Here is a 23,886-nt window from a genome sequence, read left to right as displayed (position 1 = left end):
TATAATTTTAAAACAGACGTATCTTTTATCACCTACTATTTTCTGCGCTGTCCGCTCGTTTCGTTACGTGACGTCCGTAAAACAAAGTAACGCAACAGTTTGTCCATTTAATTGACCTACATGCAAATACATACTTATCCCATCGAGTCCAACAAAGCATAAAAGACAATTTCACAATTTAGGAGCTTCAAGCGCTCGTACTTCCGCGTCACGTACAACGTATAAACAAACTTCGGTTTTTATTGGGTGGGATCCGAATAAGAATAAGTCGGAAAGCCGACCAAATTGCATTTGGAAAAGTCTTGAAAAAACTGCGCCGTATAAATTTGCAGGTGAAATTCCAATTCTGAATGCTGAATTGGGTTGTGCGAGTTTTCGTAATGTGGCGACACAAATACGTAATTTCTAGCGCTTCCCCTCTACCACCAAAGACTTACAAACATTTTTCGCAAAGTGATAATTAAAACTGAAATTTCATGTTTCGGCGTCCAAATTACATACTAGTTTATAATTGTCGCGGTAAATAACATCAAAGCACGGAAACTTCGTAATCCAGTTTTTCTAGCGCTTCCCGTCTTCTGCACTTGCAAACTTTTTATAAATCGACTTAAAAATTTCATGTTTCTAAAATTACATACTCGAATGCCACTTCATGATTATCGTTTGCAAATAACCCCGAAGCACGAAAACTCCGACGACGTAAATAAAAAATTCCGAGAATTACTAGTGACACACACGACGCCCTCATAACAACAACACACCGGCAACCTTGTCGATTATGAAAGCGTGTTGGTTGAAAAAGCTTCTAATTATTACAATCGTCAGGTTTCCATATGCCGTTTAAGGTGTTTTACCTACGCTCAATCAATTACGGGATAATTAGAGAAGCAGTACAAATACTGAAAATTGCCGGAGGCTCGTTTTCCACCACGGTACGCGAAAATTACCATGATTTCATGCGTGGAAATCTTTGGTAATGGTTAGAAAAACTACCACTGTAATTACCATTATGGTAATCGCCCAAGCGGCACGAGTCCGGACCTGTGCAAGCAAGAAGTATTTCGTCAATGGCTATGATTTTTCGTAAATAATAATTAGTTAAAAAATTGGTCGAAGGTTATTTGGATAGAACTTCCCTCGCCCCTGAAGTGCAGCCCAATAATAATAATATGGAACATGTATTTTTAAAGCGGATAAACAAAAAATCGAATAATTAAAATATCGAATTATTGAAAAATCCAGAAATTGAAAAATTTCCAAAATTGAAAAGTTGAAAAATTGGGCGAGAAATCTAAACATCGAAAAATCGACAGGTCAAGAAGTCAAAACACCAAAAAAAAAATCCTAAAATCGACAATTTCGAAACCGAGAAATTGAAAAATCCACACTTTCAAAAATCTAAAAATTGTAGAATCGAGAGCTTGAAAAATCAAGAAATTGAAAAACCAAAAAAAATCGAAACATCCAAAAAACTGAAATATCTATAAATCGAAAGATCAAAAGATCGAGAAATGGAAAAGTCAAAAAGCAGAAAAATGGAAAGAGCCTAAAATCGAAAAGCTAAAAATTTGAAACATTTGAAATTAAAAAAATGGATAAATTGAAAAATTGAAATATCGAGAAATTGAACGATCGAAAAATCAAAAAATCGAAAACCGACAAGTCGAAATATAAAATTAAAAAATCTAAAATTTAAAAGTTCGAATAAAATTTAAAAATCCCAAAATTGAAAAATCGAAAATTTAAAGAAAGGAAAAACTGAAAGATCAAGATATCGGTAAGTCGAAAAATAAAAAAAAAGAGAAATCGAAAATTTAAAAACGTCAATAATCGAAAAATTGAAAAATAGAAATATGGAAGAAGTGAAAAACAGAAATTTTGAAAAACTGAAAAATTGGGAAATCCAAAATTTGAGAAATCGAAGAATCTCGAAAGCCTGAAATATCAAGAAATGACGGAAAATATAAAATCATAAAAATTGAAAAACCGAAAAGTCGAGAAGAAATCGAAAAAATTGAAACATTTGATATTAAAAAAAAAAAAAACGAAAAACATACAAATTTTAAAATCGATATCGAAAAATTGAAAACCTGAAAAACTAGAAGATCGAGAAACCGAAACATTTGAAAATTCAGAAATCAAAAGTGAGAATAGTCAGAAATTGACAAATTAAAAAATTGAAGAAAAAAATAACAAAACTGAAATATTGAAAAAACGAGATTTCGAAAATTCGGAAAATCGAAAATTTAAATAAACGTAAAACTGAAAACTTCAAAACTTGAAAAACTGGAAAATCAAAACACCAAAAAATCGTAAAATCGAAAAATTGAAAAATTAGACATTTAAAAAATCGAAAAATGAAAAAATTAAAATACTTATCGAAAAAGTGAAAAACAGAAATATGAAACAATTAAAAATTAAAAAATCGAAAAATTAAGTAGCCGAGAAACAGAAAAATTGAGAAATCGAAAAACCCAAAATTTAAAAAATCGGAATCCTGAAAAATCAACAAATGACGGCAAATTGGAAAATCACAAAAATTGAAAAACCGAAAAGTCGAGAAGTAGAAAAATGGAAATAGCTCAAAATCGAAAAAACTCAAACATTTGATATTAAAAAAAAAAACAAAAAAAAACAAAAATTTTAAATTAAAAAATTCATAAATCGAGAAACCGAAAAATCTAAAACCGAGAAGTCTAAATATCAAAAAATTAAAAAATTCGAAAAATTAAAAAAAGTAATATCAAAGAATTGAAAAATCGAAAAATTGAAGAACTAAAACAGTGAAAAGTCCAAAAAACTGAAATATCGAAAAATTGAAAAATGAAAAAACATTAAAGAATCGATAAATTAAAAAATCTCAAAACTGAAACATCTAAAAACGAAAAACTGACAAATCTAAAAATCGACAAAGCAAAAAGTCGAAAAATCAAAAATTCAAAGAGAAAAATCAAATAATCACAAATCGAGAAATCGAAAATTTAGAGACGTCAAAATGGAAAACTCGTAAAAATGAACAATCGGAAAATTGAGAAATCGAAAAATGAAAAATCGAGAAAAAATAAAAATCGAAAAATTGGATATCGAGAAACTAAAAAATCGAAAATTTAAACAAACGAAAAATCGAAAAATCAAAAACCTGAAAAACTGAAAGATCGAGAAACCGAAACATTTGAAGATTCAGAAAACTGAGAACCGTCAAAAATTGAAAAATTGAAAAATCGTAAAAATGAGACATCGAAAAATTGTGAAATCCAAAAAATGAAGGGAAAAAAAGCAAAAAATGCCAAAACTGAAATGTTGAAAACCTGAGAATTCGAAATTTGAAAAATCGAGAAATCGAAAAATCAAAGTCGGAAAATTGAAAAACCAAAAAATCTAAAACCGAGAAGTCGAAATATCATAAAATTAAAAAATCGAAATAAAATGAAAAATCGAAAAATTAACAAAAATCCCAAAACTGAAACATTGAAAAACGAAAAATTGACAAAACCCACAATCGAAAAATGAACTATCGGAAAATTGAGAAACCGAAAAATGAAAAAATCGAGAAAAAATAAAAATCGAAAAATTGAACATCCAGAAACTGAAAAATCGAAGTCGAAGTCGAAAATTTGAACAAACGAAAAATTGAAAAATCAAAAACTTGAAAAACTGAAAAATCGAGAAACAGAAACATTTGAAAATTCAGAAATCGAAATTTGAGAATCGTCAAAAATTGAAAAATCGTATAAGTGAGGCATCGGAAAATTGAAAAATCGCAACACTGAAACATCGAAAAACTAAGTAACCGAAAAATTGAAAATCGAGAGGTTGAAAAATCCAGAACTGGATATCGAAAAATTGAAGAAAAACAAAAATATTTAAAAACTGAGAATTCGAAATTTGAAAAATACAGAAATCGAAACTTGGAAAATTTGAACAATCGAAAAATCATAAACCTGAAAAACTGAAAGATCGAGAAACGGAAACATTTAAAAATTCAGAAATCGAAAATTGAAACATCGTAAAAGTGGGACATCGGAAAATTGAGAAATCGAAAAATTGAAAAATCCCAACACTTAAAGATCGAAAAACTGAGTAATCAAAAAATTGAAAATCGAGAAGTTGAAAAATCGAGAAACTGAAAATCGAAAAAATGAAGGAAAAAAACAAAAAATGCCAAAACTGAAATACTGAAAACTGAGTTCGAAACAAAAAACTGAAAAATCAAAAACCTGAAAATGAAAGATCTAGAAAACGAAACATTTAAAAGTCAGAAATCAAAAATTTAGAATCGTCAAAATTGAAAAATCGTATAATTGAGAAATTGAAAAATCGAAAAATCCCAGCACTGAAACATCGAAAAACTGAGTAACCAAAAAATTGAAGAAAAACAAAAATATTGAAAAACTGAGAATTCGAAATTTGAACAAAAGAAAAATTGAAAAATCAACTGAAAAATCGAGAAATCGAAAAGTCCAAAAATCAAAAAATCGAGAGATTGAGAAATACAAGAACCGAAAATTTAAAAAACCCATCATTCAAGAACCGAAAAATTGAAAAATCGAAAATTTAAACGAAGAACTAAAAAATCAAAAACCTGAAAAACTGAAAGATCTAGAAACTGAAAGTCAGAAATCGAAAATTTAGAATCGCCAAAAATTGAAAAATCGTAAAAGTGAAACATCAAAAAATTGAGAAATTGAAAAATCCCAATACTGAAACATCGAAAAACTGAGTAATCGAAAAATTGAAGAAAAACAAAATTATTGAAAAACAGAATTCGAAATTTGAAAAATTGAGAAATCGAAAATTCGAAGTCGGAAAATCGAAATTTTGAACAAAAGAAAAATTGAAAAATCAGCTGAAAAATCGGTAAGTCGAGAAATTGAAACACTGAAAAAGCGAGAAATCGAAATGCAAAAAATCAAAAAATCGATAAACTGAGAAATCCAAGAAATTTTAATAAAAACCCAAAAATCAAAGAATCGAAAAATTGAAAATTCAAACAAGCGAAAAACTGAAAAATCAAGAACCTGAAAAACTGAAAGATCTAGAAACTGAAACACTGAAGTCAGAAATCGAAAATTTGGAATCGTCAAAAATTGAAAAATCGTAAAAGCGACACATTGGAAAACTGAGAAATCGAAAAATTGAAAAATCCCAACACTGAAACATCGAAAAATTGAAAATCGGGAAACTGAAAATTGAAAAATTAAGGAAAAACAAAAACATAGAAACACTAAGAATTCGAAATTTGAAAACTAGAGAAACCGAAGTCGGAAAATAGAAAATTTGAACAAAAAAAAAATTGATAAATTCGAGAAATCGAAAAGTCGAGGATCAAAAAATCGAGAAATTCAGAAATCCAAGAATCGAAAAAAAAAAACTGAAAAACCAAAAACTTGAAAAACTGAAAGTCCCAGAAACCGAAACATTGAAAAGTCGAGAAATCGAAAATTTAGAAATGTCTAAAATTGAAAAATCGAAACACTGGAACATCGAAATATTGAAAAATCATTACAATGAAATATGTATCGAAAAACCGACTAAGCGAAAAATTGAAAATCGAGAAGTCGAAAAATCCAGAAATTGAAAAGTGGAAAAATTGTCGTTTACAATTTTGATTTTTCTTTTCAAAAAATTTGGACGTCTAGGATAAAAGTTCAACACGGTTTCATGAACCTTAAAATGTCGCAAGATTTCAAAGCACTCGACTCCGCAATTTCAAAATTAAATTGGAAAACGTTAAACAATTTTGATTTTTTTCCAAAAATTTGAATGGCTAAAAAACAAATTTTACCGTTTTACTATCTACATAACAAAATTTTACAACAAACCGATCGGTAGCTTCGGAAATTATCTACCTAACAAAAATCCGGACAGACGACAGGCAGACAGACGGACACGGGCGACCTAGTTTTTCGTACTCTAGGGGTCATAAAACGTCGAAAAAACATGAAAGCCGCCAGTCGCCCGATGTACTCGACTTCCTTACTTTACGCTCGGGAAGTAAAAATAAAAAACAAGAACATAAGTGAATTTTCGGATTAATAAAACTCGCTGAACCGTAAAACCTCAATTTAATAATTTTCTTTAAAAAGTAGCCGCTGAAAACCCGCACTTTGATTAAATTTGTGGAAATCAATGCTCCCAAGCGAAACCCGTTTGAATTGCTTTTAAATTATGAACCGTCCTATTATTGCGATTTGTTAAAAATGTGTATTTATGATACCGTCAAGGGACTCTGTTTTAAAATCAGCCCGTGAAAACGTAAATAATAAAACAACGAACGCCAGTGCCGGCTGCTGCATTGTCATTGGTCGATTCCGGGTTAGCAACCAATAGCGGTCATTTAGAAATCGTGACGTCACAAGGGCGCGAATTACAATCTTCGCAAATACAAAATCACCAAAATTACTGAGGTTACAAAAAAAAAACACAAAAACTCGGTTTGAAGGTTACAAAATTTTGTCATTCCCGCTATTTAAAAACGTAATAGTGAGGTCACGACTTTGAAAGCCAGATATACACAAAATCGTACCTGTTTTTCACAATAAGTATTGTATTATCCGTTTTTTTCCCAATAACGATAACGTGTTCCGCGTGTTTTCGTTATCGTGTGTAGTTGTTTTAAAATTTTTTCGACGTCCACGCACACGCATTTAAATCTCGTCGCGGTCGTCGCAAAACTATTGTCTGGAAATCAATACCTATCTCTGATTATCAGTTTTTGCAATATTAGAGAGATTGATATCATCGGCGCGGTTTGATTCTCCCGTTCTTTCCGGCAAGGCTTTCGGCGCAGTTGGATCGCTCCGGGCGGCCGTTTTCGGTGAAACATCCTGTACAACGTGCTCTTCGGGCTCCTCACACGTCCTCCAACAAAAATCCGATTGTGATCACACAATACCGATTGCCGACTCATGTTTAGCAACACGTGATGCAACGACGTCCCGTGTGCCGAACAAACAAAAAATTAAAAAATCGAGAAATAGAAAATTTGAAAAACTGACAAACCTAAAACTGAAGTCGAAATACCAAAAATTTTAAAAATCTAAAATTAGGAAATTCAAAAAATTAAAAAAAAAATATCGAAGAATTGAAAAAATCGAAAAATTGAAGAACTGTGAAAAGAAGTGAAAAGTCCCAAAACTGAAATATATCAAAATTGATAAATCGAAAAAATTTTTAAAATCTCAAAATTGAAACATCGAAAAACGAAAAACTGACAAATCCAAAAATCGAAAAATCAAACATTTAAACAAAGGGAAAATCAAAAACCTGAAAAACGAAGAAATCCATAAATCGGGAAATCGAAAATTTGGAGACGTCAAAAATTGAAAACTCGTAAAAATGAACAATCGGAAAATTGACAAACCGAAAAATGAAAAAATCAAGAAAAAATAAAAACCCAAAAATTGGAAATCGAGAAACTGAAAAATCGGAAATTCAAACACACGAAAATTCGAAAAATCAAAAACGTGAAAAATTGAAAGATCTAGAAACCGAAACATTTGAAAATTCAGAACTCGAAAACTGAGAATCGTCAAAAATTGAAAAATTCAAAAATCGTAAAGTGAGATATCGGAAAATTGAGAAATCGAAAAAATGAAAAATTTCGACACTGAAACATCAAAAAACTGAGTAATCGAAAAATTGAAAATCGAAGAAATGAAAAAAAAAAACAAAAAATACCAAAACTGAAATGTTGAAAAACTGAGAATTCGAAATTTGAAAAATTTTAAAAGTGAACTTGGAGAAATTGAAAAATCCAAATTTTAAGAAATCGAAAACTTGAAAAATCAAGAAATGACGGAAATTATAAAATCGCTTAAACTGAAAAACCGAAAAGTCGAAAAATCAAAAAATTTTTAAAATCCATAAATCGAAAAATTAAAAAATCGAGAAATCGAAAAATTTAAAAACAGAAAAATCTAAAACCGAGATGTCGAAATATCAAAAAATTAAAAAATCTACAATCAAAAAATTCGAAAAATTAAAAAAAAGTAATATCGAAGAATTGAAAAATTGAAGAACTGAAACAATGAAAAGTCCCAAAACAGAAATATCGAAAAAATTAAAGAATCGAAAAATTAAAAAATCTCAAAATTGAAGCATCGAAAAACGAAAAACAGATAAATCCATAAATCGAGAAATCGAAAAGTCAAAAAAGTACAAATTTGAACAAAGAAAAAATCAAAAACCTGAAAAACTGAAAAATAAAGAAATCCATAAATCGAGAAATCGAAAATTTAGAGACATCAAAAAATGAAAACTCGTGAAAATGAACAATCCGAAAATTGAGAAATCGAAAAATGAAAAAATAAAGATCAAAAAATTGGAAATCGAGAAACTGAAAAATCGAAAATTTGAAAATTCAGAAATCGAAAACTGAGAATCGCCAAAATTTGAAAAATTCAAAAATCATTAAAATGAGACATGAAAAAATTGAGAAATCTCAAAATTGAAAATAGAAAAAATGAAGGAAAAAAAACCAAAAAAGTGCCAAAACTGAAATGTTGAAGAATCTCAAAATTGAAGAAAAAACAAAAAAAATGCCAAAACTGACAATTCTAAATTTGAAAAATCGAGAAATCGAAAAATGAAAGTCGGAAAATCGAAAATTTGAACAAACGAAAAACTGAAAAATCAAAAACCTGGAAAACCAAAAGATCTAGAAACCGAAACATTGAGAAGTCAGAAATCGGAAATTTAGAAATGTCAAAATTAAAAAATAGTAAAATTGAGAAATTGAAAAATCCCAACACTGAAACATTGAAAAACTGAGTAATCGAAAAATTGAAGAAAAACAAAAATATTGAAAAACTGAGAATTCGAAATTTGAAAAATAGAGAAATCCAAAATTCGAAAAATCGAAAATTTGAACAAACGAAAAATCGAAAAATCAAAAACATAAAAAACTGAGAGCTCGAGAAACGAAAAGATCTGAAAATTGAAAAGTTGAAAAATCGATAAATTGAAAATCGAAAAATTGAAGGAAAAAAACCAAAAAATGCTAAAACTGAAATGTTGAAAAACTGGGAGTTCGAAATTTGAAAAATCGAGAAATCGAAAATTCGAAAAATCAAAGTCGGAACATCGAAAATTTGAACAAACAAAAAACTGAAAAATCAAAAACCTGAAAAACTGAAAGATCTAGAAACCGAAACATTTAAAAGTCAGAAACCAAAAATTTAGAAACGTTAAAATTAAAAAATCGAAAAATTGAAAAATCCCAACACTGAAACATTGAAAAACTGAATAATCGAAAAATTGAAGAAAAACTGAGAATTCGAAATTTGAAAAATTGAGAAATCCAAAATTCGAAAAATCGAAAATTTGAACAAACGAAAAATCAAAAACCTGAAAAACTGAAAGATCGAGAAACGAAAAAATTTGAAAATTGAAAAGTTGAAAAATCGATAAATTGAAAAACGAAAAATTGAAGGAAAAAAAAACAAAAAATGCCAAAACTGAAATGTTGAAAAACTGGGAGTTCGAAATTTGAAAAATCGAGAAATCGAAAATTCGAAAAATCAAAGTCGGAACATCGAAAATTTGAACAAACAAAAAACTGAAAAATCAAAAACCTGAAAAACTGAAAGATCTAGAAACCGAAACATTTAAAAGTCAGAAATCAAAAATTTAGAAACGTCAAAATTAAAAAATCGAAAAATTGAGAAGTTGAAAAATCCCAACACTGAAACATCGAAAAACTGAAGAAAAACAAAAATATTGAAAAATCAACTGAAAAATCGAGAAATCGAAACACTGAAAAAGCGAGAAATCGAAAAGTTCAAAAATCAAAAAATCGAGAAATTGAGAAATCCAAGAATCGAGAATTTGAAAAACCCAAAAATCAAGAACGTAAAAATTGAAAAATCGAATCTGAAACACTGAAGTCAGAAATCGAAAATTTAGAATCGTCAAAAATTGAAAAATCGCAAAAGTGAAACACTGGAAAACTGAGAAATCGAAAAATTGAAAAATTACAACATTGAAACATCGAAAAATTGAAAATCGAAAAACTGAAAATTGAAAAATTGAAGAAAAACAAAAATATTGAAAAAGTGAGAATTCGAAATTTGAAAACTAGAGAAATCGAAGTTAGAAAATCGAAAATTTGAACAAAAGAAAAATTGAAAAATCAATTGAAAATTCGAAAAACCGAAAAGTCGAACGATCAAAAAATCGAAAAATCGAAAATTTCAACAAACGAAAAATTGAAAAATCAAAAACCTGAAAAACTGAAAGTTCCAGGAAAATCGAGAAGTTGAAAAATCTAGACGTCTAGGATAAAAGTTCAACACGGTTTCATGAACCTTAAAATGTCTGCAAGATTGCAAAGCATTTGACTCCGCAATTTCAAAATTAAATTGGAAAATTTTAAACAATTTTGATTTTTTTCCAAAAATTTGAATGGCTAAAAAACAAATTTTTCCGTTTTACTATCTACATAACATTGTAAGGCAACATATATAACAAAATTTTACAACAAACCGGTCGGTGGTTTCGGAGATCATCTACCTAATAAAAATACGGACAGACGACAGACAGACAGACGGAAATGGGAGACATAGTTTTTCGTACTCTAGGGGTCATAAAACGTCGAAAAAACATGAAAGCCGCCAGTCGCCCGATGTACTCGACTTCCTTACTTTACGCTCGGTAAGTAAAAAAAAAAATAGGAACATAAGTGAATTTTCGGATTAATAAAACTCCCTCAACTGTAAACCCTCAATTTAATTTTCTTTATAAAGTGGCCGCTGAAAACCCGCACTTTGATTAAATTTGTGGAAATCAATGCTCCCAAGCGAAACCCGTTTAAATTGCTTTTAAATTATGAACCGTCCTATTATTGCGATTTGTTAAAAATGTGTATTTATGATACCGTCAAGGGACTCTGTTTTAAAATCAACCCGTGAAAACGTAAATAATAAAACAACGAACGCCAGTGCCGGCTGCTGCATTGTCATTGGTCGATTCCGGGTTAGCAACCAATAGCGGTCATTTAGAAATCGTGACGTCACAAGGGCGCGAATTACAAACTTCGCAAATCCAAAATCACCAAAATTACTGAGGTTACAAAAAAAAAAACACAAAAACTCGGTTAGAAAACATTTGAAGGTTACAAAATTTTGTCATTCCCGCTATTTAAAAACGTAAGAGTGAGGTCACGACTTTGAAAGCCATATATACACAACATCGTACCTGTTTTTCACAAGTGGTATTGTATTATCCGTTTTTTCCCAATAACGATAACGTGTTCCGCGTGTTTTCGTTATCGTGTGTAGTTGTTTTAAAATTTTTTCGACGTTCTCGTCGCGGTCGTCGCAAAACTATTGTCTGGAAATCAATACCTATCTCTGATTATCAGTTTTTGCAATATTAGAGAGATTGATATCATCGGCGCGGTTTGATTCTCCCGTTCTTTCCGGCAAGGCTTTCGGCGCTGTTGGATCGCTCCGGGCGGCCGTTTTCGGTGAAACATCCTGTACAACGTGCTCTTCGGGCTCCTCACACGTCCTCCAACAAAAATCCGATTGTGATCACACAATACCGATTGCCGACTCATGTTTAGCAACACGTGATGCAACTCCGTCCCGTGTGCCGAACAAACAACACTCGAAAACCCAACGTGATTCATCCGGGGCTTCGTCTCCGGGCGTTCAGGAGCCCCGGTTTCTTCAAGCCGCATCTTGGCACCGCCGCTGCTCCCCCTCGAGTCGGATGCACGCAAAAAAACGCGAAATGATGTGTGAAAGCTGCCAAGTAACAACAATCGCGTCAACCCAATGCGAGTTGGATTAGGAAATTCGTTAGGAGGGTCATTGCCCAGCCAAAATAAACCCGTCGAGGCGGCCGGTGGAGGTCGCAAAAATCTGCCATACTCACGCCCTTCGTTCGCCACAGGTCCGAGTTTTCCTTCCGAATTCAGGCACATGAACAGACACAATGACGTTGAGTTTAATGGATTTAAACAAAGAATTTACGCGATTCGTTGCCGTGAGAATGCTCTCGAAATGTCACGAGAACAAAGAGGCGATCAGCTGTTCAGGTGCGAGAGCGTTTTCCGGAAAAACGGAAAGTGGGACGGGCAAAGGTCGTACGTACCTTTTAGCTGACCTTTGACAAGTTCGGGGCACCCGTAGGGCTCGAGCTCTGCTTCTCCTGGAAAGACAACGGGGGTTAGCGGCGGCGGATTAAGGGAGGGGGCGCGATAAGGACGCGGAAAAACGGGAGCACATGGCTTGCGGAGGGGTCAACGGCAAGCGGACGCGAATTGAGCGGAGACAGCTCTGGATCGCGATTTTCGAGGGGCTCACCTTGGGTGGTGGACTTCACATTTCCATGGTGGCGGGCACTTCGGGGCGACACTGAGTCTTAGTTAGAACAATAAGGAACGGAAAATTCGGGGAAAATAAAAATATTTCACAACATTCACCTACGTTGAGCTGGTTCTCACAAAATGTCAAGTCAACTGATCGACGAAGCGACCTCTGGCGGCACACACGTGACGGTGGCGCCAAAATCGAAAACGACAAGGGGAGGGTGGGCAACGTGTTTACGTAAACAATTATTGTTGTAAACAATTATTGTTGTAAACAATTATTGTTGTAAACAATTTTTATTTTCGTTATTTGTTGACAGGTTTGGTTTCGTATTTATAGAAGGTACATAGTGACTGATAATGGTGGCGATCAGACTGCAAGATAAATTGCCGAAAAAATGTTAAAATGAGTGCAATCATTTATCATAGAACTGATAAGCTTATTATTTTTAAATTTTGCGGATCATTTGTCAACCGCTCTAGAAACAGCATGCCAAATGGAGCCAGTGGCGGCGTTCGCACACAGTTAAAGGGGACACAGTCAACACAGTTCGATAAAATAATAAAAATAACAAGCACGATTTTCCATTAGGTTATAAAATATTATCTACATAGGTAGTCAGTGCCTGCATATTTTAAAATTTCACATCAATCAATTTTTTTCATAAACGTCACTTTGGTATTTTATAATAATAAATTATGAGCTTTGTTTGCAATTTTTTATTCAAATTTATTTCATATCTAAAGACTGACAATCATTATAAATGAATATCATTCTTTCTGATTAAATAAAAACTAAACCTGTTTATCTAGAATAAATAACTTCTGCGACAATACGTAACTCTAAAAACATTCAATGCGATCATGTACTTTCTTTAGTCATAATGCAGCCCATCACACTGACGTATTACTGGTTGCCTATCATCAAAATTTAAAACAAAAATCGGTAGAAGTCGATCTAAACCTGTTTAGAGTGTAATTTCGCTTAATTCTGGACATTTTAAATTAGTAATTTTTATCTTTTCATTATCGCTTTTTTTGCTTTTTTATTGTTTTTGTTTTTCGCGTTTTTTCCCTTTTTTGTTTTCATTTTTTCCATTTTCTATCACCTTTTTGTTTATCGTAATTTTTTATCCCGGTTTTTGTCTCCCTCTGTTCTGATTGCCTTTTTCTTCTGTATCCCTTTTTATCGTCTTTGTTGTTTTTTGTAATTTTTGTTTTCCTTTTTTTCTCTCTTTTGTGTCGCCTTTCTTTCCGCGTTTTTTATGCTAGCCTTTTGTTTAATAAGTTTTTTTGTGGCTTTTTGTTCACTTTTTGTTGTCTTTGTTTTTCTTCTTTTTTTTGTTTCCTTTTTTTGTTACTTTTTTGTGTTTGCTGCATTTTCTTTTGTTACAGTTTATTGCCCTTTTTATGTTGCTTTTTTTGTTGTCATTTTTCACATTTTTATCAGTAATATATTTTGTGATCCTATTTCTTTTCTTCTGTTCCATTTTTATCCTTTTTTGTTGTTGTTTCGTTTTTTCATTTTTTTTCTTGTTGCATGTTTTGTGATTTTTTTGTTGTGTCTTGTTGTTCCGAGTTTTTGTTTCCCATTTTATTGTCTTTTTTGTAGTTTTTTGCTATTTTTCTCCCTTCTTTTCTTTTTTCTTTTTTTTGTGGCCTTTGTTCCAAGTTTTTTCTATTCGCCCTTTTTGTCACTCTTTTTGTTTGCTGCTTTTTTTGTCACAGTTTCGGCTTTCTTGTTGTGTTTTTTATTTCTCCCTTTTTTTGTCGTTTTTTTGTGGCTTTTTGTTCACTTTTTGTTATCTTTGTTTTTCTTCTTTTTTTTGTTTCCTTTTTTTGTTACTTTTTTGTGTTTGCTGCATTTTCTTTTGTTACAGTTTATTGCCCTTTTTTTATGTTGCTCTTTTTGTTGTCGTTTTTCACATTTTTATCAGTAATCTATATTGTGATCCTATTTCTTTTCTTCTGTTCCATTTTTATCCTTTTTTGCTGCCTTTTTTGTTGTTCTTTCGTTTGTTGCAATTTTTTTTTTGAGGTTATTATCTTTTTTTTTTCATTTTTTTTCTTGTTGCATGTTTTGTGATTTTTCTTGTGTCTTGTTCCGAGTTTTTGTTTCCCATTTTATTGTCTTTTTTTTGTACTTTTTTGCTATTTTTCTCCCTTCTTTTCTTTTTTCTTTTTTTTGTGGCCTTTGTTCCATGTTTTTTCTATTCCCCTTTTTGTCATTCTTTTTGTTTGCTGCTTTTTTTGTCACAGTTTCGGCTTTCGTGTTGTGTTTTTTATTTCTCCCTTTTTTTGTCGTTTTTTTGTGGCTTTTTGCTCACTTTTTGTTATCTTTGTTTTTCTTCTTTTTTTTTGTTTCCTTTTTTTGTTACTTTTTTGTGTTTGCTGCATTTTCTTTTGTTACAGTTTGTTGCTCCTTTTTTTATGTTGCTCTTTTTGTTGTCGTTTTTCACATTTTTATCAGTAATCTATATTGTGATCCTATTTCTTTTCTTCTGTTCCATTTTTATCCTTTTTTGCTGCCTTTTTTGTTGTTCTTTCGTTTGTTACAATTTTTTTTTGAGGTTATTCTCTTTTTTTTCATTTTTTTTCTTGTTGCGTGTTTTGTGATTTTTCTTGTGTCTTGTTGTTCCGGGTTTTTTTCCCATTTTATTGTCTTTCTTTGTACTTTTTTGCTATTTTTCTCCCTTCTTTTCTTATTGTTTTTTTATTTCTCCCTTTTTCTTGTCGTTTTTTTTTTTTTTTGGAGGCTTTTTGTGTCGATTTTTCTCCCGCTTTTTATCTATCATCTATGTTTTTTCCCTTCTTTTGTTTTTTTATGACCTTTATTTTCGTGTTTTTTGTTATTAGCTTTTTTTGTTTAATCGTTTTTTGTCGCGGTTTTTTATCTTTATTTTTCCTGTTCTTTTGTTCTCCTATTTGTCATTTCATCATTTTTTTACCTGTAGAATGATCAATAAAGTTTAAAGTTTAAAGATTTTTTTGTGTTTGGTGTATTCTTTGTTACAATTTATTGCCATTTTTTAAATATATTTTTTCAATCTTTCGTTGTTTTTTTTATCGTTTTTTTGTTTGTGGCAAGTTTTTATTGCTGTTTTAGTCCACCTATTCTCATTTTTTTTGTTTTTTTTTTTGTTCTTTTTTTCCTGGAATTTTACTTTTTATATATTTTTCACTTTTTGTCGCTCTTTTTGTCATCTTTTTTGATCGCTTTTCTCTATCGCATTTATTGTGGTTTTCTTCTTTTTTTTGTTCCATTTTTATCCCCCTTTCATTGCCTTTTTTGTCGTTTTTTTGTTTGTCGTAATTTGTATCCAGATTTTTGTCTCCTTCTTTTTCCTTTTCTTTTGTTGTTGCATTCTTTGTGACTTCTTCGGTGTTTCCTCCGAAATTTTTCTAGTTTTTTTTGTCCAGCTTTCTTCTCATCGTAGTTTTTCTATTTTTTGGTCTTCTATTCTGATTGCCTTTTTCTTTTTTGTATCCCTTTTTATCGTATTTATTTGTTGTTTTTTGTGATTGTTGTTTTCCTTTTTTCTCTCTTTTATTGTGGCCTTTGTTTCCGCTTTTTTTATGTTAGCCCTTCGTATTTTTTTGTTGCGGCTTTTTTGTCCCCTTTTTTTTGTCTTTGTTTTTCTTGTTCCCCTTTTTTGTCACTTCTTGCGTTAGTGCATTTTGTTTTGTAACCGTTTACTGCCTTCTTTTTTTATGTTGCACTTTTTTGTCGTCTTTTTCATTGTTTTTTTTATTTGTCATATTTATTTTTATTGCTTTTTTGTTACCTTTTTTGTCGTTCTTTTGCTTGCCGCAAGTTTTATCGAGGTTATTGTCCTCTTCTTTTTTCTCCTTTTTCTTGTTGTATTTGTGCCTTTTTGTTGTTCCTTCTTTTTTTCGAATTGTTTGTAGGTTTTTATGTTTTTGTCCCGTTTTTTCTTGTCCCTTTTTTGTTCCCGTTTTATTGCCTCACTTTGTGGCTTTTTTTGCAATTTCTGTCTGCTTCTTTTCTTTTGTGTCCTTTTTTTGTGGCTTTTGTTTCCAGGTTTTTTTTTGTTGTATTTGTGCCTTTTTGTTGTTCCTTCTTTTTTTCGAATTGTTTGTAGGTTTTTATGTTTTTGTCCCGTTTTTTCTTGTCCCTTCTTTGTTCCCGTTTTATTGCCTCACTCTGTGGCGTTTTTTGCAATTTTTGTCTGCTTCTTTTCTTTTGTGTCCTTTTTTTGTGGCTTTTGTTTCCAGGTTTTTTTTGTTAACCTTTTTTGTTTAAAATTTTTTTATAATGTATCTTTTCGGCCCTTTTTTGTTAGCTTTTTTTTCGTGTTTTTTTTCCGTTTTCATCACTTTTTTCTTTTTGTTGTTTTTTGTTGTCACAGTTGTGTATTTTTTGTTACTTTTTTGTCTTCATTTTGTTGAATTTTTTTCAGGATTTTTGTGTGAATTTTTGTCCCGGTTTTGTCAACTTTGTTTTGTTTTGTGGCTTGTTTTTCGCGATTTAGGTCTCTCTTTTTCCCCTTTTTTGTTTTTTGTGACCTTTGCTTCTGAATTTTTGTTGTTATCTTTGTTTTTCATGTTCTTTTGCTTCCCTTTTTGTTACTTTTTTGTGTTGGCTGCATTTTTTGTTACAGTTTATTGCCTCCTTTTTTTTATGACTCTTTTTTCCCCTTTTTTATTCTATTTTTTAGCTTTTTTTTGTTTTTTTGACATACATTTTTGTTGTTGTCCTTTTGGCATTCTTTTCAATTTTTTGTTCTCTTTTTTAATAAAAGGTTTTTATTTTATTTATTTATTTATTTTTGGTTTTAATGTTTTTTTGTAGCAACTTTTTGTCGTCTTTGTTTTCCGCGTTTATTGTCCATTTTTTTGCTTACTCCTTTTGTTTGTCACAGTTTAATGTCCCTTTTTTTTGTCATCTGTTTTCATCGCCTTTTTTGTGGTATTATTTATTGTGGTTTTCTTCTTTTTTGTTGCATTTTTTGGTGCCTTTTGAAGTTGTTTTTTTGTTTGTCGGATTTTTTTATTGCAGTTTTGTCTCCCCTTTTTCCTTTTTTTTTTTGTTGTTGTTAGATTCTTCGTGAGTTTTTTTATCGCGTTGTTTTCCTTCTTTTTACCGAATTTTTGTAGTTTTTTTTGGTCGATGTTTTTGTTGCCTCCGTTCTTTGTGTTTTTTTTTTTTGTATTTTTTGGCTCTCCTTTGTCGCTTTTTCCTTCTCCTTTTTAATCGTGTTGTCTTTCTTTTATGACAAAATGGACACTTTTTACCGTAAAACCCAACCAACTATTCCGCCCCTGCCCTGTCACCGCTCCTCTCCCGTGGCGCCAAATTCAAAAAATCACCCCTTCCGTGCAAACCTGCCATTGTCAAAGTCAGAAATGGACCTCGATGAAGTCCTCGACACCATACACCTCTCGGAGCAGTGGGGTCACGTCATCACCACCGAAGAGGGCCTCATCCTCCACAACTCCCTCCTCATCCTCCAGAACGAGAACCACTTCCGCCGCATCTTCTTCTGGGGCCGAATCCGCGGCACCGACAACGACTACTACATAGCCTTCGGCTACCGAACGGACGCCCTCCTCGACCGAACCTTCTACTACAGCACGAACTGCCTCAACTGGGGACTACTCCCCCTCCCCACCGAATACGCCAAGAAACTCACCCCTCTATGCACAGCCATGTTTCAAGGCGACCCCGCTCTAGTTCTAGACGTGCTGCTCGAAAAGGACGAAATCTCCTTCGGCGACCCGCTGCCCGAGCCCCAGGTGAAAAAACTCAAAGAGGAGGATCGCTTATCAGCGACGGTGTTTTTTATCAATGAGGAGGCGGCGGTGGTGCCCAGAGGGGCGCTGTATAAGCGGGCGGACGGGGTGATAGTGCACAATTTGGCGTTCGAGGGGTTGACTCCAGTGGAGGCGCGGGAGACGATCTGTTTTTTGCATTATAGGGTGCCCAAGCAGAAATGGAACACGAATTTGTTGACGAGGGATGATTATAATGTAGCGATAGATTTTCTGGATTCGGTAGATGTGGATATTCCCGAGGGGTGCTGGACGGTTAATATGACGGCGAGCGAAGAGGTGGTGGTGCTCAAGACGCTGTACTGGCCGGGGATGTTTTTTTACCATTGGGTGAAGACGCCCAAACACGGGTTTCTTTATTTCGGGACGGGGGTGAAGTGTCTGGATGTGCCGTTCTTCCTCAACGGATTGTATCCAGTGGTTGAGGACTTCTTCCACCCGAAGTGAATTATTTTTACGGGGGTGTTTTTGATTTTTTCCTATTGATAGATCTTAATCAAATAAAATTATTTATTAATGTATTTTTTTTTGTTTTATTATTATTTATACGTTCATTCGTTTCTAAAGCTTGATGACGCCATCAGAGAGCTGTCATTACGTGGAAAATAAAACTACTTCCTGCTGATTACATTTTTAATAAATTTATCCATATTTAGACCCTATTCAAAAAAATAAAATAAAATGAATTAAAAAAATAGTTACTCCCACTAGGATTACAACCATAAATACTGACAGACATTTAATGACAAAAAGGGGGCACGCTGACTTTTTGCTTCTTCCTGGCCATCATCCCGTCGAAAAACTCCCTAATATCCTCCTCCTTGACCACTTTCTTGTTTTCAACGAATTTTTTCAAATACTCGGCGAGATTCTCCTTGAGATCGTTATACCCGGCGATGGCTTCCACCAGCTGCACCCTATCCAAAGAATTCATAAAATTCCTATTATGGGTCTCCACAACCTCCTTAGCTTTGGCTTTTCCTTTCTCCTCATACAAGTGTACTGGATCCTCTGCATCAATCAAAAACATCACATTCTGGGTTTTATACATCTCTAAACACTCATCGCATGTGCATAGCTCGCCCCTCCAGGCCAAATCCTGCCAGAATTTAGCCCCAACAGTCTCCGACTTATTCACTGGTTTTTTACATTCCCCTTCCCCCATAACCTTGGGTTTAGACCCATCATAGTGCAACAAAAACTCGTGCTTGCTCACGCAACTCCCACAAATCATCTCAGCAAAAGGACCACTTGGAATTTCCACCCCCAAGTGTCTGGAATGGTACCAGTCCTCGCAAATGATGCACTGGATCATCTCATCCGGCAGCGGGTCCTCCGGATCAGGATAAGGCCTGTGGCACACGCAATAAATCCCGCTGAAATTCTGATTATACTTATTCGCCTCATTCAACTCCTCCTTGTTGTTGCACAAGTTGCATTTAACCCCCTTAAATTTACTATTCCCGCAATCGCACCGAAAATTTCGCTTTGTGTACAACTCGACGAGCTCGTGGCCGTCGTGACAATGGTAGCTGCACGCCAGACAAATCCCGGCCCCCTTTTCGGGGTCCTCCTTGGACTCGGGGATGCAGGTCAAGCAAGAATACAGCGCCTGACGCTTCAGATAACCCTGAAAGTCACACAGTCACACTGGGACAACAAGGGGGCCATACGTACGTCGCTGTAGGAGCAAGCCTTGTCGTTGGACGCCCCCAGAACGGCAGCTGCGTCCTGGATCATCTCATCTTCGAGCTCCAAAACGTCGTTGAGAGTGAGCGTGGTCACCTCGGAGTCCTCCGGGGTCTGCTCGCTGGTCCCACTGGTGTCTAAATTCTCAGCCATAGCGCTCGAGACGGTTAAAAGCACATGGAATTTGGAAAGTCGGAAAAATCCGGTTGAAACGTAGATGACGAAAAAGTGACAAGTACACAACAATGGCGCCAAATTCTGGGGAAATCGGCGGCGGAGGGGTGGCAGCCGTAGCTGTCACGGGGTGGAAAAGGGGCAAAATCACCAAAAACACCGAGCTTTGGGCAAAAGCACTCGTACAGAGGGTCAACTTAATGGATTTGTGGTCGAAATGTGTGGATTATACTTTTTGTGGGTGGTTTATTCTAGCTATTTTGGTTTTATTACTGGTGGGGTGGTACCCCTGCCTGGTCCCGTGAGGTGGTGTTATTCAAATTTGCGGATATTTCAAATACACGTGTGTAAAGTTGGTTGCCTAACAATATTTTTACAACTAATTAAATTAAAAAAGAATCAGTATATACTGGGTGTTTTATTTTGAATGCGTCGTCAAACTTTAATCAAGACTCCTCTCTGCATATTATTTTGTTGATTTTTAATCATTTTTGGGTCGTGGGCGTCCCTCAGGAACTAATCGCTTTCCGATCCATTTCGGCGTCTTAGCCCACTCTATCGCACTATTTTTCCACGGATCGATTTTCTTATCGCCCCATTTCCCGATTAGCGGCTGACGTCAGCCATTTATCGCCCCACAGCAAACTCTTTGTTGTCACACGTAATTAAAAGCGTTGCTAAAATCGCAATCAGGACCTATTAAATTATGATCGATTTCCCCGAAGTAATCCGAATTGACGTCGCCGTCGGGACGCCCAGTGACGTCCACTGCGCAAAGGCGTCATTGATTCACATAGCCTACATTCCCGAATCTCGTGCACTTCGGCTCCGACTGACGGGTGAGTACATAAACAAACAATTCGTTTTGTCCGTCCTGCAGCCCTCCTGCTGGCTTGCATGCGGAAAGTCCGGGCGCCCGGAAAGGGTAAAGGTTGTTCCGGGACACTTTTCGACGATGGTAATCACGGGAAAGAGACGACGAGTGGTCTCTCTTAGCCTGGTTTCATTGATCGTCGGAACAGGTGGTTCATTCAGAAGTAGTTCGCATTCATGAGATGAACCCACGTACGAAAAAATATTTATTTATTTAAATCGCGATGTTTGAATCCATTATGAGGTTCTCGGAAATCTGCGAGCGTTATTAAAACGGTGACGGGTTGATGATGATTGATTATTGCTGATTTTGCTTTCAGGGCACCTGTAACGTTATCGCCATGATTTTGGCGATAATCTTGTGGAGTGTGACCGCCACTTTCGGGTACATTCCAGATGGAAAAGTGAGTAGGATGAGTGGGAGTAGCTTGGGGGAAATTTAAATGTCACGCTTTCGTGTTTTCGCATTTCCACTGTTTGTGTTTCGGTGTTTTTGTTATTTGGCTTTTAGAAATTACATCACATTATTTCAATAATCATTTTTCCGTTTTTTTTTTTGTTCTTTATTTAGCTGAGTTTCCACACCCTAACTAGTCGTAGTCATCTTTTACTATATAATATATAGTCTCTCTAGGAGTTATATGTACACTAGTAGGTCATTAATATAACGAAGAAACATCAACGGACTCAGTATGAATCTTTACATTGTATTGTACTTCAAAGGACAACTTTATGTCCGGCGTGTTCCTCCGGGAGATCGTCAGCCGCATGGGCAAGGACCTCCCGGATCTAGCTTACATGGACTTCCCCGACACCCGCCTCCCCCTTGGCGTGCGCTCCTTGAGCCGCGACATGGAGGAGGAGCCTCTTTTCCCCCTGGACTACGACACGCTGGGTGAACCCAACATCCACCCCAGCATCCGGGACCAGGAATTCCTGGAGCACTCCAGTCTCTACGGGAGTCAGTTCATGTCGGGTGGTGCCGGGGAGGGCAAGCAGCGCTTGCGCCCCCAGGGCTCCCTCAAGAACATCCAGGAGGTGAAGTCCGATTCCACCTTGCCCGCCTACTGCAATCCGCCGAACCCATGTCCCGTGGGATACACCGGTACTAATAGTCACACCTTCGAAACACTGAAAACATAGTTTTTTGTAGCTGAACAAGGCTGCATCGAAGACTTTGAAAATACAGCATCTTATAGCCGGAGATACCAAGGAGCCCAGGACTGTATGTGTGACACGGAGCATATGTTCGAGTGTCCCAGTCCCAATCCTGGGGACTCCATGGTGGACGATTCTCTCGATGGGTTCAACGATTTGGAGTTTAACAGATTTTTGCAACATACCATGCAGGTTTGAAGGTGGTTTGTGTGTAAGAGGGGTATAGTTTTGTGTTGTAGATGAACCCGGGCTTGCAGCATAAGAATCTGGTTGCGAAGAAGTACCATCAAGACAGGAAGGTATGTTAGCTTCTAGGTGATGGAAGATGGACGCTTATGGTATGGTGACTTAGGCACTTAATGTTGGCGTTTGTTCTATTAAATAATAATAGGTTTATTAAACGTATTGAAGTATGATTTATTTTTTTTGTTGCCCACTTTTGACAATTTTCCGAAATTTTGGTTATTATTAGAGTGTGTATATTTTTGGTTGTGGTTTTAGAGCGTCCGCTCGAATCCGTTTCTGCACGGGGAGCGGCTGCCAGTGGCTGCGAAGAAGGGCAACAACGTGGTATTCTGAGCTGCAGCAGCACCAAAGACACTTACCAGTGGCGTCAGCTTTTCCAGTGCTGACCGAAGAAGCTGCCGCCATCACGTAACCGACAGTCTGACCAACCGAAAACCGACGCGGCAACGAAAACGGCTGAAGATTAAATTCGATGATTTCGTCATTTTTTGGAAGCACTTAGGATAATTAGATAGTCGCTTTAAGTGTTTGAATAATCGTGTTTTTTAACCCTGAGAAGGCCCCATACTGTTAAAGAACTGAGGACTCAACATTCTCTTGTAGACATGGCGTATCTTAGCCATCACAAACACTAAATTTTGACATGAGTGTATCTCTCGGTGGCCGAAACGTCGGATGACCCGGTTTTTAGTTTGTGACCTTTCGGTTACTCAGAGCTCGTATACATATCAAATCGGACTTGACGAGGTGTTGTTAAGTCGAGTAGTAGGCCCTATTGATTTTCGAATGCTCTGTTGGCTACGTCTTCGGAACGTTTGATGCAAATTCGGGTTTATATCAAGCGTTTCTCCTAGCGCAACACGGCAAGGTAAAATCAGTGCGCGACTTAAAAATACCCTTTGATCTACGCCATCAACTGGTTTGATGGGACTTACATTGGATATGGATAAGATTCATATGTATCATTACCTTGAAATTGGAATCTCTCGGATTGAATGGATAAAACATTTATTGACAATTATAGACTTTATTGATGTTCATTCGTTATCAAGATTTGGTGTTTTAAGATTTTAAACATTTGTGTGATTGTGAGATGGTTGACCATTTCACTCATGCTTGTAATAGCTAATCTGATGTGTATTCACTATGTTATCTTGAACAGACCACAGCAACATTATGGATCTGTTCCCTTTCAGATGTCAAAATATATAATGTATTCTCTTAATGCAAACAAGTGTTTTTTTCTCTACCAGCAAACTAACCAAAACATCAAAGAAGATTGTTTGACGACTACTTTCAGAAGATTGTGACAGCTTCTGCAAGACATTTTAGAATTCTTAACAATTTAACTTTAACTTTTCAAAATTAAGATAATCCTTTTCGGATTCGCCAGAAATTTTTAACACGCTTGGAATTCCGGAATATTTTTTTCATTCTTTGTGAGATGTAGATTTCGATGTACTGATTTCACTTATACACCCTATTTATAACCACGGGACAAATTTTTAGAAATAATAATTGGTTTGAAATTATTATTTTTTAATCCTAAAAATTGCATATTTGAATGGGCGATTCTGGAAAAATGGTAGGATTTATCGAGGAAATGAGGCCGAAAATAACTTCTGGAGGTCGAAATG

General features: G+C 34.7%; 4 protein-coding genes across 6 annotated transcripts in view; 2 read left to right on the top strand and 2 right to left on the bottom strand.

Annotated features, from left to right (window-relative positions):
* The window catches only part of LOC135141036 (E3 ubiquitin-protein ligase Ufd4), a 59,955-nt gene extending 47,477 nt beyond the window's left edge, over positions 1-12,478 (bottom strand). Inside the window, exons 1-2 of one of the 3 annotated variants that reach the window (XM_064071852.1) lie at positions 12,312-12,478; positions 12,100-12,156 (exon numbers count right to left, since the gene is read on the bottom strand). The gene's annotated coding sequence lies outside the window, so the exon portion shown is untranslated. Of the gene's footprint in view, positions 1-11,880; positions 11,948-12,099; positions 12,157-12,311 lie in introns of those variants that run through there. The other 2 variants (XM_064071853.1, XM_064071854.1) reach the window with 2 other exon arrangements.
* Positions 12,479-17,665: 5,187 nt separating this feature from the next.
* On the top strand, positions 17,666-18,569 carry LOC135140953 (radial spoke head protein 9 homolog). The gene has a single exon (XM_064071711.1). The coding sequence runs from the start codon at positions 17,684-17,686 to the stop codon at positions 18,554-18,556; it is 873 nt and encodes a 290-aa protein (XP_063927781.1). The 5' UTR covers positions 17,666-17,683; the 3' UTR covers positions 18,557-18,569.
* Positions 18,570-18,728: 159 nt separating this feature from the next.
* Positions 18,729-20,071, bottom strand: LOC135140952 (putative E3 ubiquitin-protein ligase UBR7). The gene is made up of 2 exons (XM_064071710.1): positions 19,787-20,071; positions 18,729-19,739 (listed from the first exon to the last, which is right to left on the bottom strand). Exons 1-2 carry the CDS (start codon positions 19,949-19,951, stop codon positions 18,849-18,851), a joined length of 1,056 nt encoding a protein of 351 aa, XP_063927780.1. The 5' UTR covers positions 19,952-20,071; the 3' UTR covers positions 18,729-18,848.
* A 629-nt stretch (positions 20,072-20,700) lies between these two features.
* On the top strand, positions 20,701-23,483 carry LOC135141041 (neuroendocrine protein 7B2). Its single transcript, XM_064071873.1, has 6 exons — positions 20,701-20,811; positions 21,166-21,249; positions 21,569-21,950; positions 21,999-22,195; positions 22,243-22,302; positions 22,505-23,483. The coding sequence occupies exons 2-6, from the start codon at positions 21,187-21,189 to the stop codon at positions 22,580-22,582; spliced, it is 780 nt and encodes a 259-aa protein (XP_063927943.1). The 5' UTR covers positions 20,701-20,811; positions 21,166-21,186; the 3' UTR covers positions 22,583-23,483.
* Positions 23,484-23,886: the final 403 nt, after the last annotated feature.

This window comes from Zophobas morio, unplaced genomic scaffold (genome assembly GCF_036711695.1).
Source record: "Zophobas morio isolate AGI-343-1 ecotype UQ-CSIRO unplaced genomic scaffold, CSIRO_AGI_Zmor_V1 ptg000041l, whole genome shotgun sequence".
Lineage (NCBI taxonomy): Eukaryota > Metazoa > Arthropoda > Insecta > Coleoptera > Tenebrionidae > Zophobas > Zophobas morio.
Note: the sequence above shows the minus strand (reverse complement) of the source record. Positions and strands in the feature narration are given on the sequence as shown.